The sequence below is a fragment of the Trifolium pratense genome, linkage group LG3 (assembly GCF_020283565.1).
Source record: "Trifolium pratense cultivar HEN17-A07 linkage group LG3, ARS_RC_1.1, whole genome shotgun sequence".
Taxonomy (NCBI): Eukaryota; Viridiplantae; Streptophyta; class Magnoliopsida; order Fabales; family Fabaceae; genus Trifolium; species Trifolium pratense.
In genome coordinates this window covers 11,689,969-11,707,244 of record NC_060061.1, presented here as the reverse complement: position 1 = coordinate 11,707,244, position 17,276 = coordinate 11,689,969, and the positions used below count along the sequence as shown (strand labels likewise).

The window sequence follows — 17,276 nt, the reverse complement described above, 5'->3', positions numbered from 1 at the left end:
TTGTTAGTATACTATAGATAGTAATTTTGTATGCATTTCATATCTTTAGAAGTCAACAATTGATTTGTTCAAGACATAAATACTATTTAAAATATCCTTAACATGTATTCATGTTAGCCTGACCCATATTTTTAAAAGAAAATTGCAAATATACGTCGAAGTTTGAATTTTTATTTATTTTAAGGGGATGAAATCTTTTTTGTTGTTGTCGGATGCGACTAAGTTACTTAATCACCCTTATTAATACAACTAATCATTTTATTAAGACACATCCTAGTTGTTACTTGTAGCTAGCAGAGTAGTTAAGTAAAGTGACCGTAAAAAAAAATATATCATTTAATTTTTTACAAAAATATATATTGTTTAATTATTATATTTTTATTTTTTATTAAATATGTGTGGCCAAATAATTAAATGATATGACCAAATACCTTGTGTTCATCCGAGAGCTGCTTCTTCAATTTAGTGTGTGTTTTAAATGAGAAATGATATTTGTACAGCCAATTTTAAATAACTTTTAGACAACTTTCTCTTTCATACTCTTATTATATTCTTACTCTTCTTCCTCCTTTCTTTCTCTTTATTGGTTTTACCCCACAAAAATAGAAGGAAAAAAAGTTGTCCCAAATTTTTGGGGTTCAAATATCAGTACTTGAAATGATGTTTGATATATAAAATTTGTTGTCAAATATGTAAGTGTTTGTGTATATATTTTTAAAATGTGTGCAAAATATAAAAAATATATACACACAGTTTTTACATACATTATCAATAAATTGACGTTCAAATAAAATTAAACCGATTTATGTAGCTGCTAAAAAGTCCTGTCAACTATCGACTGAATTGTCTTTCACAGTTGGAACTTGGATGCTATAAGAATGGTGACATATGAGAAAGAAAGAAACGTGATGGACTTGCAATGGACCATAAACGTGAAAATCGTTGGACCACAAGCACGAGTACTAATTCCAGGAAAATTTCATTTTCTTTATCATGAAAAGCCTTATCTTAATTTTGGAAAATATAATTAAATGTAAATAAATCATATAAATATAAAAAGTTACATGAATCTACAAATTATAAGAAATTAATTTCTTATACGGTCAAAAAAAAAAATTAATTCTTATGAAAATTCAATATAAAAAAACTAAAAAATTGAATTTGTGAAACTATTGGATGTTTGAGCAAATAGTACATACATTGATACAAGTCTAAAAAAAGATAATAAATATGTGGTTTCAAATATCCCTTCCCAAAAAAAACAAGGCAGTAACGATCACTATTTTGCATGTATTTACATGGTACCTCCAATTGGAATGGAGAACGACTTTGAAAATGAAAACTACATTGAGAACCATTCGAAACCTAATAATTGTCAAGTACGTCTCTGTCACCAACAAAAGCACTAGCAGGTAAATCAAACTAGTATTCATATCGAATGGTTAATAAACTCTTTTTAAGATGAATTATTTGAAAGAATTCAAATTAAATTTTTTATAAAAATAATTATTAGTTGAATTTTATTTATCGGTCAAATTCTAAATTACCGAAATATCTTTTTGCTAGAAACTAGAGGAGGGTTAACAAAAAAACAGTAGCTAGTAACCATCCTCATCAAAATTCAACGTGAAATCATGTGAAACTTGCTTACGGGAGGAGAGACTTGATATACATGTGATTTGTGAACCTACTATTCCGACTAATATTTAATACATTAATGGAAGACCAATATTTAGAAATTTGTGTAAATTTTTTTTTTTGACAATAACAAAATGATATTCATTCATTCAAATTGATAAATTACATCAAAAAAACCACATAATCAACATCGCTAAAAACGTAAAGGATGAATCTGCGAACAAAACTCACAGCATCCGAGTTAATAGCATACAACGGCAAAATGACTACAACAAATAATATGATAAAGTTAAAGTCACCGAAGTATCCATGCCTTCGGATCTGCAGCGTTGAAGCCCAAATCATTGGTTGAATCTGTAATTGACTGAAGCCGATCTTTTCAATAGAAATCAAATGAACACCGCATAATACGGGACAACAAAAACGTCGCACAAGACGACGAACAACACAACGCCGCACTCAGACGGCGAAATCACAAAAAAGAAAACACAAAAGATAAACTTGATCAATGTGAAGATCACTTATTTAAATAAAGAAGAAAAGGAAAAACAATTATGAGGGGTGATTTTGGGTCAAAAATTGACCCTAAAACCACCCCTCCTTGATAGATCAAGAAGAAAAAAAACTAGGTTAAGGTGGGGGCGGCTTTATATTTAAAAATAAATATGATTTTGTTTTCATCCTTATAAATTATGTTTCTCTTCTTTATAAAATTAATGAATTTTAGTTTTCGTTCCTATAAAAAAAATTAGTTTAACATCAACAATTGTTTCTTTTGTTTTTAGTATTTAATGGACAAAATTTTGACATATTTTTCTATAGAAAAATGCTAAACAGTGTTCCTGGAGTATTTTTTAAGCAAACTAAATAGTAAATTTTTGTTAAAATTTTATAGAATGTGTGAAGTCAACACATTGAAAATTGAAATGTTTCACATTTTAAATAAATTATTTCTTCAAATGAAATGTTTAAAAAGTGTTTCGGAGCACTATTTAGCAAAACATTTTTTCTTAAGCTAAAACAATCGCACCTATAAGTAACTTTTATACGGTAGTACTCCTTTTGGTCCTTAATATAAGAAAACATTCACTTTTTAAATACATTAATGTTTCAATGTATTAAAATGTAAATATTTTCTTGTAATGTTTCAATGTATTAAAATGTAAATATTTTCTTGTATTAAAGAGTAGAGGAAGTACTCCCTCCAGTCATTATTGTAAGAAGAAGTTTACTTTTTAGATTCATAGAATGTTGGATATATCTGGTTCATATTATTGACTAGATACATCTAATATTCTATGAATCTAAAAAATAAAGTTTTTCTTATAATAAAGATTGGAGGGAGTATTTATTAAAAGAGGGATATGAATCCTTCCAGAAAGGTGATCATTGGTGGCAGGAAAACATAGGAGAACCATACGATGTCCATCATTGGTGGCAGGAAAACATAGGAGAACCATACGATGTCCGTATGTAGTTTTCTGGGTCCACAGTTATTTGAGGGAAGTCATTGAGTTTCGTGTCTAGTTTGGTGAGTTTCCTAATATGGCTCACAACTTTCACCCTCTTCTTCAGTCAAATACTATATAGTAATATTAACTCGTTGGTCTAAAGCTGCCTGTTGTTAAAATTATGAAACAACAGCTAAATTGAGTTTAGTAATTTCAATGGTATGCTTGGTTTCAGAAAAACATTATTTTGGTCGTTTTTTGTTTTTAGTCAATTCGTTTCATGTTTTTCAAGTTTTATATAAGAATTTCCGTAAAAAAAAGTTTTATATAAGAATTAATGAAAACAATTTTTATTGTTTAGTTACCATAAACAAGATAAAAATAATTAGGGTGGCACCAAACAGTAGCATGGCTTTGAATCCAAACCAACAAATCTAATACCTTGTGCACTACCAGGTTACAAGCTAAGGACAACTTTTTCTAAAAACTGAATATAATTTGGTATTTCATTTTATAATTAAAACCTAAAATTGAAATTGTTTTCTAAAATTAAAGAGCACTAGCTAACTTTTTAAGAGAACTCTGTATGTAATGCAAGTTTTTGCTTATACAAGTGTAAGGGGATTGAGGGGTTCCTTGCCTTGCTCACAAAAGCAAATGATAAAGTACTATCTGCATTGCCCAGTGATCCAATGTTTCTGTCTCCTTTTGTCTGCTCTAAAGATGCTTAAAATACAACAAACTTTCGTGTCGTTTTGTTGTTAAATGTGACTATCAATCAAACTATTTGGTTAAATAAGAGATGGGACTAAAATGACTTATTTTGGACATTTTAGACTTGATGCAAGTTTTCCTTGTTGAACTGCTTCCTAAACTCCTCCCTTCAAATATCTCAATCTGATGTCTGTTATGGCAATTGCATTTCAAAACCCCCTCAGAATGGTTTGACATTTTAATTCCAGGGGTCTTGTTGACGTTGTTCTCTTTCTTCGCCTTCCACTATCCCTTCTTTCTCCACTCTGGGTAAATTTCAATGACAAAAGGGGGATAAGCAAAAAGTATAATATACACTCAGCTATTGTACAACTATCAGAATGGTACAATGCCCAATCTCAGGGTGTTCTGTGCTAAATCTTGGGATGTTGGCCAGAGATAATTGCATCACTATGACACAGGTAATATCAAGCTCATAAAAGGAATGAGGCAACGTGGAAAACTTGAAATGTTAGCTTATCCTGACTCCCAATTCTCAGGCAACTTTTACCAACTAGCCTGTCCCTTGAACAAAATTCCCGACAAAAGCCAAGATCACCATCTTCACAGGTATAAGTATGAGAGGGCTCACTTATTGGCTTTACGAGCAAGAAATCGTTCTCTGGCAGCTTGGATTCTACTTTCACTATCATCTGTAGCAGCAGCAACCTCGACATTCTTCTTGGGCAAATCTGGAATACTTCTCTCAGATTCCTCCTCAACATGATCCATAACACCACCACCACTACAAACAAAAGATTTAGAGTCAGCATCGATCCCAAATTATCATGCAGAGCATTAAACATATTACATATACCAAAGGAACAAGAAGTGCTTGGACGTAAGACTTTTCTGCCATATGTTTCATAAGTTTCTAATGCCAAGGGAATTACCTTAATTTTTTCACATTTAAGGTATTAAGCTTGTTAATGATGGGTATAACCCATTTCATCTCAACAGAACACACATTTCTCATGAACGGCCGTGGTGTTGCAATTAGCTCATGGTACACAACATAATCTGGAAACTTCCCATGTTCATCAGAACTCAATGCAGATGATGGATGCACCTAGTACAGAAGATTCAGGTAAGTCAGGTGCATACAAACAAAGCATTTAGTTGGAATTGAGAAATATTAGCTACTGGCTCTAAACTGTCACAATTTTACAGCAAGCTTTCACCTTTCTGCGATACAAGCCTTTTTTTATTTTGTGACGCACTTATGCAAGTTGTGCTACCCCTTCAATATGGGTTTTACAGTAAAATGCATGGATCTATGGGAAATCATAATTTGAAGGAGATATTATATTAAACCAACATGCGACAGAAGTGCAGCTAAATGTAATGGTTACACGCAATAATAAGTGACTATAAAACTTCAACTACCTGGACTACTTGGCCTTGCAAACCCAGAGTTCGATAACCATTGTGATGCATCTTTCTTTCAGCCAGCTGATTTGCATAGCCTACACACAGAGCTTTCCTCAAATTCCGATAATCCCGCCGGAACTCTTCCCCTTTCCCATTTTCCTTTATATCCAACGGTTCTATTGCAAAGTTAAGAAAATATATCAGTGAGAGAAAAACAAACCTGTTTGATAACCAGCTGGAGAACTCACTAATAAGAGAAAGCAATTCTTTTTCATCTAATTCTACATTTTATTATTCCCATTTTTGGATATTGTTAGCTCTAATTTTGTCAAAAGATATACTCTTGCAACTGCCTGATAAAGCACAATGACTTGTACTGTTATAAGTTAAAACTGAATATTACTGTGGAAATTATTTGACCATGAGAGATTTAAACCATAATTCAAATAAACACAAAAGATAATAAAGTTGCTCTCATGGTGGCAATACTTTATTGTCAAATCATATAACTTAGTTGTGTGAGAACCATAGTAGCAGTGCACATATTTGGGTAGAAGTATAAGTTTTATTATATTATTATGCACTCTTATTATCATTTGATTTGTAGCTGAAAATAAATCCTACACAAGGCATGGCATGCTTGGCAAGTCTCCCCCGTGAAAACTTCCTCCCATAAACTACATTAGTGCCGGGAAATTAACCATCATAATTCATATTCCCTTCATTCCTTTTTACCAGTCGCTTGTGCAGAAAAATATTGTTTTTATTTACTTGTATTCAAAATTCCATGTAACATTATCATTGTTTTGCCAATAACACACGCAGGGAGAGAAATAGGTGGAATGAGGTAATAAATAGTTAGGGTTTTATAGGAAATAATCAAATAATTCTATCAAAAATAACAATTTATTGAATTTTTTGTAAATGAAAATACTTCAAGAAAAATCTAAATACGAACCCTTGGCGATTTTCTGCATTATCTGAGATAACTGCTTACGGACATCTCTGGCAAACGTCATTCCTCGCACCTTCAATCAGTTAATTCAAGAACAATCACATTATGCATTGAAAAAATACACTGTGTGTGGGCGCATATCACTTCATATTTTAGTAAGGTGTGAATACTAGAAATCTTAGATAACTGTTGGCGAATAAAAATGCAGGTATGCATTATCATCAAGAATCAAGAATAAGAAAAGAAAAGAAAAGAAAAAAGGAATATATATTTCCCAATTACCCATGAGATTTTTTCATTAAAGGATAAACATTTAAATTGAGTGTGAATATAAGTAAGCCACAAGGATATTACTAGCCTTTCTAACCTAGGTTGTCCGGCCCCAAAACTATAATGGCGGCGGAATATGCTATAATAGCACATTGCAGAATGTGGTTCACTAACTACGAGAGGTGAACCCCTGATGGCTCAGGCGCTGGACACGGGGTGGGATGGCTGCAATGGTGTGGTTCAAATGGCTGTCCCAAGACTGTGTTTGCTGGTTGTTGAGCTTCGATCTTTGAATATGGGAGGAAAGTGAGTCCAGGGTTGTTTTTGGTCTCTTAATCCCTGATTGGCAGGGAAATTGCCAAAAGAATCCAGTTCCCTCTCTGTAATAGTCAATGGCAGATGGCGGTAGTAGCATGGCTGCTATGTCAAAGTTTTGGAAAACAATACAAGAAATTCATACCATACAATAAAACGTAAAATATAGAAGAACACACAACATTAAAGACATACTCATAACCAAAGTTCATTGCTATCAACATTCAATTCAAATCCAATATAAAGCAGACAAAGTTTAGCCTCAAAGGTTTAGACAACTCATCTAAGGTGAGGAGGAGAGGTGAAGCTGCACAAGGTGAGGAAGGGAGATGGAGTTGTATTGGAGAAGAAATGATAACAGGATCTATTTTGTTGCCATTCAAAATTTTAGGGTGAAATGACCAAGAAGTCCCAAAAAACAGAGGGAACATATCAAATTTATGGCCAAAAACAGGCTACTTTAGGGTGAAATGACAAAAACATCCAAAAAAGAAAAGAAAAGAATTTTACAAGAGTTTTAATGTAGTGGGAGCTGCATCCTGTATTTGTGGGGCTACAGCCACTACTCAAAACTGCAGTGCAATGGAGTTTCGCGTAGCACCTAGGGGCCTCTACTAAACTACACCGCAATAGCGTCCGCTATTGACTACACAGCTCTAGTGTCCCTTTCTTAAGGGTATTTTGAGGTTTTTAAGGTGTCTCTCATAGCCAGACCATGCAGCACCGCTATTGGCTGTGTTTTTTGTCTGTCATTGTGACTACTTTGGCTGCACCTCCAATATGTGATGCCAGGGATGGAGAATAGTGTCCACCAGCCGCTCCGCACCGCTATGCCATAACGGCGTCACATTTAACAACCTACCTTCTAACTAAATATTTTAACAAACCTCAATACAAGAGTTCCGTCACAAATTTATACATTTGATCATTGAAATACCACAATGCAAGAAGGTTACCTGCAAGCCATGGTCTTTGCACCAACCAATGTCATAATCAGTTTGATGCCAACGCTCGTATATCTGCAGTAATTGAATGTGATCACCCAAGCCAGAACCATCAGGAAGGCTAGATATTGGACGTTTCCTCTTTTTCTCGGTCTTGCTGCACATAAAAATGATGTTGTAACCGCTCAGTCCTTGTCAAATGTCAATGTATATATGTACAAACCTCAAGAAAACAAAAGATATATGTCATTTGTATATTATGGGCTCTTTTCTTTTGTTTGGTTGATTGGTAGTAGCTATATTCAAAAGAATGGAAATCATAACAAATTTTATAAGAATGTAGACAATAAAAAGATCAATTGTATGTGCTTGTTAACTGGGAATGCTAATTCCGTTCACCTTAGAGTAGAAGTTAGTGTGGACAATTATAATTGGACCAAGTAACCTGTCCCTTACCTTTCAAAGACTGCACAAGATTTGAGGGGATTCAAGTCATCTAAAAAAAATAAATATCAATTGATATGTTTTTTATTGCTTCCATGATCCTTCTATGTTAATAGAATCTCCACTTAGCCATTTCTTTCTCCTGAAAAGAGATCCGTTCTCCATAATATTGCAAGGGAAAACCAATTTGTCTAAAGCTTTACGGCCAATAAATGTCAAATTATTTAAGAGAGTGTGACTATATGAGCAAGAATGATATTGTAACCACATTTTTTTTGTTAAAGAGAGCAACTTTTTAAGTCTAATTTGAAAATGTGAAGACACTAAGATGGCTCAACCTCTTCCCTGGTAGCAATGCAGATTCAGTTGATAACATGGCAGCAACGGTCAAAGCCTCAGTTATGCAGCCATAATTGTTTGCTTCCATTAAAGTTCTTGACAGGGACGGTTCTAATGGAAGTTCTGCATGGAATTGAGAAACAACTCAGGGAGCCAAGAAAAGTACTCATCTTTAAAATTCAGATTAGGAAAATGAATGGATAAGAAATGAACAAATTTTATGTTCAAACTGAGAATAGCTTCCATTGTCAAGCCTAGCAAAAACACACTTCTACGAACATAATGATAGGAAAAAAAAAGTATACTAGTAAAGTTTTTTATCGAGACTGGGGGAAAGACAAGCATAGTGTTGCCCGGACGTTCAAGAGTTAACTCAACTTGCAAACATCACTAATCATTCAAGTACCCAAATTTTCGCCTTCAATTCTCAACCGAAACTAGAAATTCCAGTGAGCTAACTAATTGAGGGTTTTTTAGTCTAGTTTGTGAAGAACTAAGGCATGTGTCAGTGAGACTTTTGTGGAAATCATAACGATTAAAATAGTGGGCACATGTCCATAATCCCACATTCCCACCAAAATTCTTAGTTACTTTTGGAATTCCCTCAAATTATGTATAGATTTAAATTTAAACTTGGAAAAGAGTTGTGTTGTTAAGGAAAACATTGTACAGAAAAAGGTCTAACCAAAATTGGTAGTTACATACGTAGTTATTGTGGGAGTACCCTTTATATTACGGTTGAAAAATGCTCACATGAGCACACTTTGTTTGTGAAGTACAGCAGCAATAAAAGGGTTTTGATTGTTAGCATCTATGTAGATGATCTTATCTATACAGGAAATGATAATCAAATGATGGATGAGTTCAAAGCATCAATGAAAGATAAGTTCTCTATGACTGATCTTGGAAAAATGAAGTATTTTTTGGGAGTAGAAGTAAAACAACAACATAGCATTATCTGTGATTTCACCACCCCAGTATTTAAAATTTCAACACTAAAATATAAAGAAAAGTACCAGCCATTTTTCGTCCAATACTTGTAATTGCACCATTTTCATCAATAGCATCAATCAGATATAATTGCTTCAAGGCATCTTGTAAGGACTCAGCTGCAGAAAATATGGTTACACAATCACCAAGTTATACTTAAGCAAAACCTCTTAAAATCTCAAGAATGAAGAATGTTAAAAAGCACAAGAAATCACATAAGCAAAGTACTAGTCTGCACCCTCACAGGAAAAAAAGAGCTAAAGAATTGAAACTTCTTAGATAACATAAAAGCAACCTCACAGGATCAACGAGAATCTAGTTTAGTCATTTAATACTGAAGGAGCAAAGGTGTCAATTTACATTTAAACTACAAAAGATCTTACATGAAGGAGAATCAAGAAAGTCAAATTTGAGAATGTCAATATCAGGGAGGTCCAACGACTTCAAGTAAAGAACACTGCCGGCAAGAGAAGATCTCTGAATTTCAGGAACTGTAACATCCAAAAACTCATCATGGTAAATTTGGGAAGGATATAGGCGGTAGCATTTCCCTGGCCGTGTTCGTCCAGCTCTGCCTGACCGCTGATTAGCTTGCACTCTGCGATGTCAGGAAGTACACTAGTTTTAAAGCTTGTGAATTGATTATGCCAAGAAAATTATAACTGCTGTGATAATTGTTAATGCAACAAGAATCCTTTTAACCAATATCTCCGATTCTTTTGTTTAAAGTAATAAAAAATTACTCAAGATGCATTAGTTAGTATAAACCACTATATTGAATGAAATAGAACTGCATATATGATTTGCTTGTCTGTGAAAGAAGGAAAAAGAAAAAAGTACTGCATCAGTGAGTCTATGTTTCATGCCACAATACGATATTAGATTAATTATTGCTTACTTGCTAATTTGGATAACATCAAGAGAATACATCCTACTAGACGGATTGTACTGCCTTTGCTTTACATACCCAGAGTCAATAACATAACTACATTCATAAAATTAAAAAGAATATCAGAAACTGTAACTGTAAGTAGACAAGTTGATGTGCTTTATCTAAAAGGACAAAATAATTGTCAAGATACAGCGAAAGGAAACAAAAACACGTAAATACTTTATTGGTTGCAGTTTTTCAAATCAAGCCAAAAAGAAATAGAATACATCACTGGCTACAATATATACAGAACACTTGTATTCTTGTTTTGCCAACAAAATTTACATTCTCAAATGGGTGCAACACTAATCAATATTCATATAATTGATTCAATCATGTAACTTGTCCGCACATGTTCAATAAATGGAGTTTGGGGGTTCAGGTTTTACGGAACATTTTTTATTTCAGGCTAAAGACAAAATTAAACAGGCTACAGAGATAAGAAGCATTTGATTTAATACTATCAGTAATATCAGCAACAAAATAAAAAATTATGTATAATAACTTATATTCATGATGAAATATAACTAGTATGCATATATTAAGTTAAGTTTAAATTGAAATTCACAATATTTAACTAAATATCAGTGCCCTTACACTACACCATCAACGGTCAAAGAAGTTTCAGCAATATTTGTAGCAACAATAATTCGTCTGCAATTTGGAGGTGGAGGACTAAATACACGCACCTGTAAGATTATACAAGACATGCATGAGTTTCAAATGCCCATAAAAAACCATGCCTCAAATTTTCTTTGATGATTAATGTATCAAACATCAACAGTTGTTTATTTTGTGTTTTTCCTAGATGAATTATATGTTTTCAAGAGTTCATTGCAAGCTAATGTGATTTGACATGATTATGAAGCAGACAAAGCAAGTAACAAGTCGAAATCGGAAAGAACTAGGATAAACTCTCTCAAGGAAACCCACTTGGGCAGGCCTAATAATGTTGGTTTGGGACCTTGGAGTGTGCTCCTCTCAAGGTCTCAAGTTTGATACCCCCTGGTGCCAATTTTGGCGACAGAGCTTTGCTCTGGCTTTAAATGGGACCCCCACAAGTTGACGGTGGGATTGGACCTCTCGGATTAGCCGGTCCTTGGGCCGGATACCTAATTTTCAAAAAGAAAAATCTCTCAAGGAAGTTCAAAGACAGATTATCTATTTATCCTAAGAAAAAATCTTCCCCTAATGACATGTGAAGGAATTCCACACCTCTGTCATTTTTTTCGAAATCCGTGCAAGAGTACAGGATCTATACAAGTTTCCAAGAACCTTCTACATGTGATAGTTAGTTAAGTTCACTATGGACAAAGGTAAAAAAGAGAAGTGAGAGTTATGCGTGGGAGTGAAATTATAATGACTTTCCAGATATTATCAAAATACTGTTTCTTAGACATGCATCAGTACATAAATTTATAGAAGATTGATACCTAGAAATAACAGATACAACATGAGACACGGATACAAGTATACAACGCAATAAAGAAAAGGGGACATAGAAATTATGAAAAATTACAGGACACAACACAGCTATAATACTACATAAAAAACTAGTGTGAAATAAAAATATAAATACAAACTTCAAATTAAAAAATAAATAAAATAATTATGATATTCTGAAAATTAGAATGAGTCATTGCAAACGTAGTAAAATATGAAACTTTATCTAATTATTGTGGTATTCCCATGCGTGTTGGTATAACAATTCGGAAAAAAAAGGTAAGAAAATATATGTACAATTAGGAGTGACCAACATGGATATGACACAATACGAGTACTAATTCAAAGTAGCTATTTCAGGCTTCCTTTTTTTCATTGAGAAAAATTATTTTGTGTTTCCTTGATTGATTGTATTTGGAATAAGTAAATCTTTCAATTATGAAGATTGTACAAAAACAAAAAAAAAAAACTACTGGCCTGCAATTCGGGTGGCAAAGAACCATGTAGTGGAATGATTATAGCATCCATGCAGGAACCTTCATCGAGAGCCCGGACTTTATCTTCCAACTTAGATACCAACTTCTCTATGTCATCCTGCATATATCATCAAAACTTGTTCAATCATTACATCATGATAGAAACAAAAGGATTAAGATTTACACTCTAGAGTACTAGTTATTATAGTGTAAATGTCTTATAACAAAAATGTTCACCTGTCCAGTCATGAATATTAAAATATCCCCTTCCGGTTGACGTACATGTATATCTGCAAAACCAATCCCTCGTAAAAAACTGGAAGAACAAAATTACAAATACAGTAAATGGTAAATAAGGCAGATGGAATGGAGTGTGTTGTGTTGTAGTGCAAGCCTAAACTGAAAAAACATGACCGCATTTACTTCCTACTTGAAAAAAGTTACCAGCCATATTCAATCAGCAAAGAAGGTAAAGCAAGTGAATGTGATTGTTACATCTTTGTGGACAGGTGAATTTCAGAGTTCAGATTGAAAATGCATCAGCCCTCTCTTAGCAGCTTAGATTACTATTTACTTAAAAGCAGCAGCCTAAACCATAGTCGTCCTCTTTTCAATAGCTTAGACCAGTTTTCAAGAGACGTTATCCAAAAATATGTCAAATAGACATGTAAAGCAGTATCTTTTATCAATATGTAATAGAAAAGGCAAATACTTGATAACATTATGACAATTTTTTTTGTCTACCTACAAGTTCTATTTACACATGCAAGCATAATAAAATACATTATTAATAACAGGTAGTATGAATGTATGATTATTACAACAACTAGCTAGCATGAAGATATGATTAAAATTTCACAACATACCAAGAGCGGTTTTAAGAGCTGCGTCAAGATAGCTCACAGGACGCTCCTTGCTATAAAGAATCTCAACAGGATACAACTTCCCAGGGATGTTCAATACAGGGCAATCTCGAAAGAATTTCGACACCTTATCACCATCAAGCGTGGCAGACGTGATCAACACTTTGAGATTGGAGGAACGATGTTTAACCAAACGTTTCATGAGCCCCATCAATATATCTCTGAACACAAAATCACAAATAGTATGAAACAATATTTTCCAAAATGTATGCAAATATACAAAGCACTGACACAACACTAAGACGCCTTCAATCTGAAGTATCAATGCTATATGCCTTACGTGTTCAAACTTCGTTCATGAGCTTCATCCAATATGATAACAGAATAATCATTTAGTTCTGGATCAGCTAAACTTTCTCGGAGGAGAACACCATCAGTTAGATACCTAATCGAATGAAATTGATTCGAATCAATGAACAATGATAAGTTGATAACAAAGGCAATTGAACAATTGAGAAATTGAGAATGAAACTGAGTTAACATTAAGTAATTACTTAATGCGCGTGTTGCGTGAAGTTCTATCTTCAAATCGAATAGCGTAACCTACTTCTTCACCGAGCTGAACACCGAGCTCTTGAGCAACTCGTCTGTGAAAGTTGTTGAGTTAAAACGATGTCGTCGAGGTTAAGAAATTGCTAGGGTTAGTTAGGAAGATGAAATTGAAGAGGAATACCTGGAGACGGAGACGGCGGCAACACGACGGGGTTGAGTGACGGCGATTTTGGAGTAACCGCGGCGGTGTAGCATCTGAGAGAGTTGAGTGCTCTTACCGGAACCGGTTTCTCCGATGATGACGGTGATAGAATTGTTCTCGACGGTTTCAATGATTTTATCTTCGTATTGGACAATGGGAAGGGTTGCCATCTTCGCCGTGAGTCCACAGTGGAAACAACAAGTTCCAAGACCAAATTTGTTAGTACAAGGCGTTACTCAGATGAAAAAATTACCTTTTCTTGGTAAACACATTTGTTAAAAAATTCAAAAGTATTATTAAGTTTAAACAGCACTGCTAAGTAAGGCGTTTTGGATTTTCTGTATTGTTGCGGGTTTATTTAGATATCAACTTTAACCAATTACACATTTAATAAATATTTGGATGTCAACGTCGTAGATCCGAAAACACTAATATTTTGGTTGTTTTTATTTTATCATATTATTTGTAGACATTTTGTCATTATATGCTATTAACTTGGATGTTGTGAATTTATTCGCAGATTCATCTTTTTGTTTTTAACAAAATTGAATTTGTATTTACATATGATATATTCTATCAATTATTGGAATGAATGAATATCTTATTTTTAGTCAAATAAAAGAAAGCATTGCTATACGGCACGACAACAACGACTATTGCACGAAAGTAAAATAAGAATTAAGTCATGACTAATCTTAAAAGGTTTTACCATAAATGAAAGACAAAAAAAATCAGAATTTGTTGATTTTCATCGTAAATTTATTGCATTAAACAATATTATTTCTTATATTTAGTAGTATAATTTAGTTTATAACTTCTTTCATGTTTAGTCTCATACCGATATATTCTCTCTGTCCCAAAATGAGTGATTCATTTTGACTATATACATTATTCATATAATTTGTTTTGACCATAATTTGTTTAGTCATTATGTCATAAGGAGTTAATTTTTTCTCAAAAGTGATGTCATCAAAACCAATTTTATGAGTATACGACAGGAGATCAGTATATCCTGGAAGACCAACTACAAAGTCAGACCCAACACGCGATTTTTTTAATATGAATTTCATAAGAAGTTCAAATGTTGGTGGGTCTATAACTACATCAAACATATCTTTTAACATTATTCCAAATTGTTCTTTTCCGGTATATAACAAAATAACCCAAACTCCGATAGAGATATTGTAAAAATCTTTTAATGCATATCAGTCATGCCTTAAATAAATATTCTTGTTAATTTTCGACTAATACTTCGAATTGATTCTCGAATGGATCTACCAAATTTGCGAAACGATAAATTTCACCTCGAAAATCAGCGGAAAACATATTCGGACGCATCACTACACCCTTGAAACGCAACATACAACAAAAATAAGAATCATACTAATTTGCAAATTACAGACAAAAAAACATCTATTAAAAAATTTAAAGCTATACTAACTTCAGTTACGTCAAACTCAACATAGTAGGTCATATATCTAATCTGCAATTCATTAATCAATTTCTCCGGATCAGATAAATGATTGGGATTCAAATGACTTTTTTAAATATACATATTAAAAAAATAAAGTTAGCATAAAATTCTAAAACAATTTCGATTACATTAATAATGTAATGATATATAGAATAAATTGGGAAGATAAATATTCTGTAGGCCCAAAAACCATGAAACTTAAGTTGTAATGAGAATGTAGTAATGTAATTGCACATGTACAATTACTATAGTGGTTTGAAGATAAATCTTCTCTGACTGCATGCAGGTTTGATTGCATTTAATCCAGGTCCGAAAACCAAACCATTAAACTTAACTTCCAAAGATGAGTATAGGTCAATATGGAATGCAACACTAATAAAGTCAAAGGGAGTGAGGAACTGCAGGATCTAGCACAACAACCACTTGTATTAAGGTGGGAGTGCGTTCATATAGCGAATTAGTCTTAGGCTATGCAAGTGGCAACTTGATGTGAAACGGGTGTAGGATGATGAAGATATCAGTGCCTTTACACTACACCATCAACTGTCAAAGAAGTCTCAACAATATTTTGACACAACATTAATTCGTCTACAAGACATGCATGAGTTTTAAATGAGCATAACAAATCATGCCTCAAAATTTCTTCCATGATTAATGTTATCAAACATATCATATCAACAATTATTTATTTTGTGTTTTTGCTAGATGAATTATATGTTTTCAAGAGTTCATTGCAATCCAACGAGATTGGAAAAAAATTAGTTTGGGGAGGGAGGGAGAGAGAGAAAGAGAGAGAGAGAGAGAATTAGAATGAATCATTATAAACATAATAAAATAAAAAACTTTGTCTAATTATTGCGGTATACCCATTCGTACTGGCAAACAATTCGAGTACAATACGAGTACTAATTCAAAGTACCTATCCCGTGCTTCCTTTTATGCATCGATAAAAACTATTCTGTGCTTCCTTGATTGATTGTAAACCTTTCGATTATGAATATTGTACAAAAAACTACTTGCCTGCATTCAGGTGGCAAAGAACCACGTAGAGGAAATATTATAGGCATCCATGCAGGAACCTTCATCGAGAGCCCGAACCTTATCTTCCAACTTAGATACAACTTCTCTATGCCATCCTGCATATATCATCAAAACTTGTTCAATCATTACATCATGATAGAAACAAAAGGATTAAGAATTACACTCTGGAGGAAATTCTTACAGTGTAAATGTCTTGTAACAAAAATGTTCACCTGTCCGGTCATGAATATTAAAATATCCCCTTCTGGTTGATGTTCTGCAAAACCAATTTCTCGTAAAAAACTGGAAGAAACAAATTACAGATACAGTAATAAAGACGGATGGAATGGAGTGTGTTGACAGTATTTATTAACTTCCTACTTATAATGTTACCAGCCATTCAATGATTCCAATCAGCAAGTGTATGTGATTGTTTATATCGTTGTGGATTTCAGAATTCAGATTGAAAAGGCATTCCTCTCATAGCAACTTATATTCACTTATAAGCAGCAACTTAAACCATACTCATCCTCTTCTCATTAGCTTAGACTAGTTTTTCAAGAGACATTATCCAAATATATGTCAGATAAACATGTAAAGCATTATATTTTATCAATATGTAATAGATTTAAATGTAATAGAAAAGGCAAATACTTGATAACATTTTCTTTACACCCACAAGCAGAATACAATACATTATTAATTACAAGCAGTATGATTATTACAACCAGTTATGCTGGCATGAAGATATGTTTAAAATTATGCTCGAGTGCTTGACTCTTGATCATCCAATCTATAGATCGGATGGCCACTATGGCATGACCGCGTGAATGCATGGACTTGTT

At 33.4% G+C, this 17,276-nt stretch overlaps 1 protein-coding gene across 2 annotated transcripts; it reads right to left on the bottom strand.

Moving 5' to 3' along the window:
- Positions 1–3,628: 3,628 nt before the first annotated feature.
- LOC123914290 (probable pre-mRNA-splicing factor ATP-dependent RNA helicase DEAH4) lies at positions 3,629–14,296 on the bottom strand. Of its 2 annotated transcripts, XM_045965391.1 has the most exons (16): positions 13,917–14,296; positions 13,738–13,830; positions 13,524–13,628; positions 13,187–13,404; positions 12,558–12,610; positions 12,322–12,438; positions 10,999–11,090; positions 10,369–10,455; positions 9,854–10,068; positions 9,497–9,589; positions 8,480–8,603; positions 7,710–7,854; positions 6,172–6,241; positions 5,229–5,389; positions 4,736–4,911; positions 3,629–4,587 (listed from the first exon to the last, which is right to left on the bottom strand). In XM_045965391.1, the coding sequence occupies exons 1-16, from the start codon at positions 14,105–14,107 to the stop codon at positions 4,431–4,433; spliced, it is 2,097 nt and encodes a 698-aa protein (XP_045821347.1). In that variant the 5' UTR covers positions 14,108–14,296; the 3' UTR covers positions 3,629–4,430. The 2 variants fall into 2 exon arrangements, with proteins under 2 accessions (XP_045821347.1, XP_045821348.1); XM_045965392.1 differs by lacking the exon at positions 13,738–13,830 and having other exon boundaries at positions 13,917–14,280.
- Between the last annotated feature and the right edge of the window lie 2,980 nt (positions 14,297–17,276).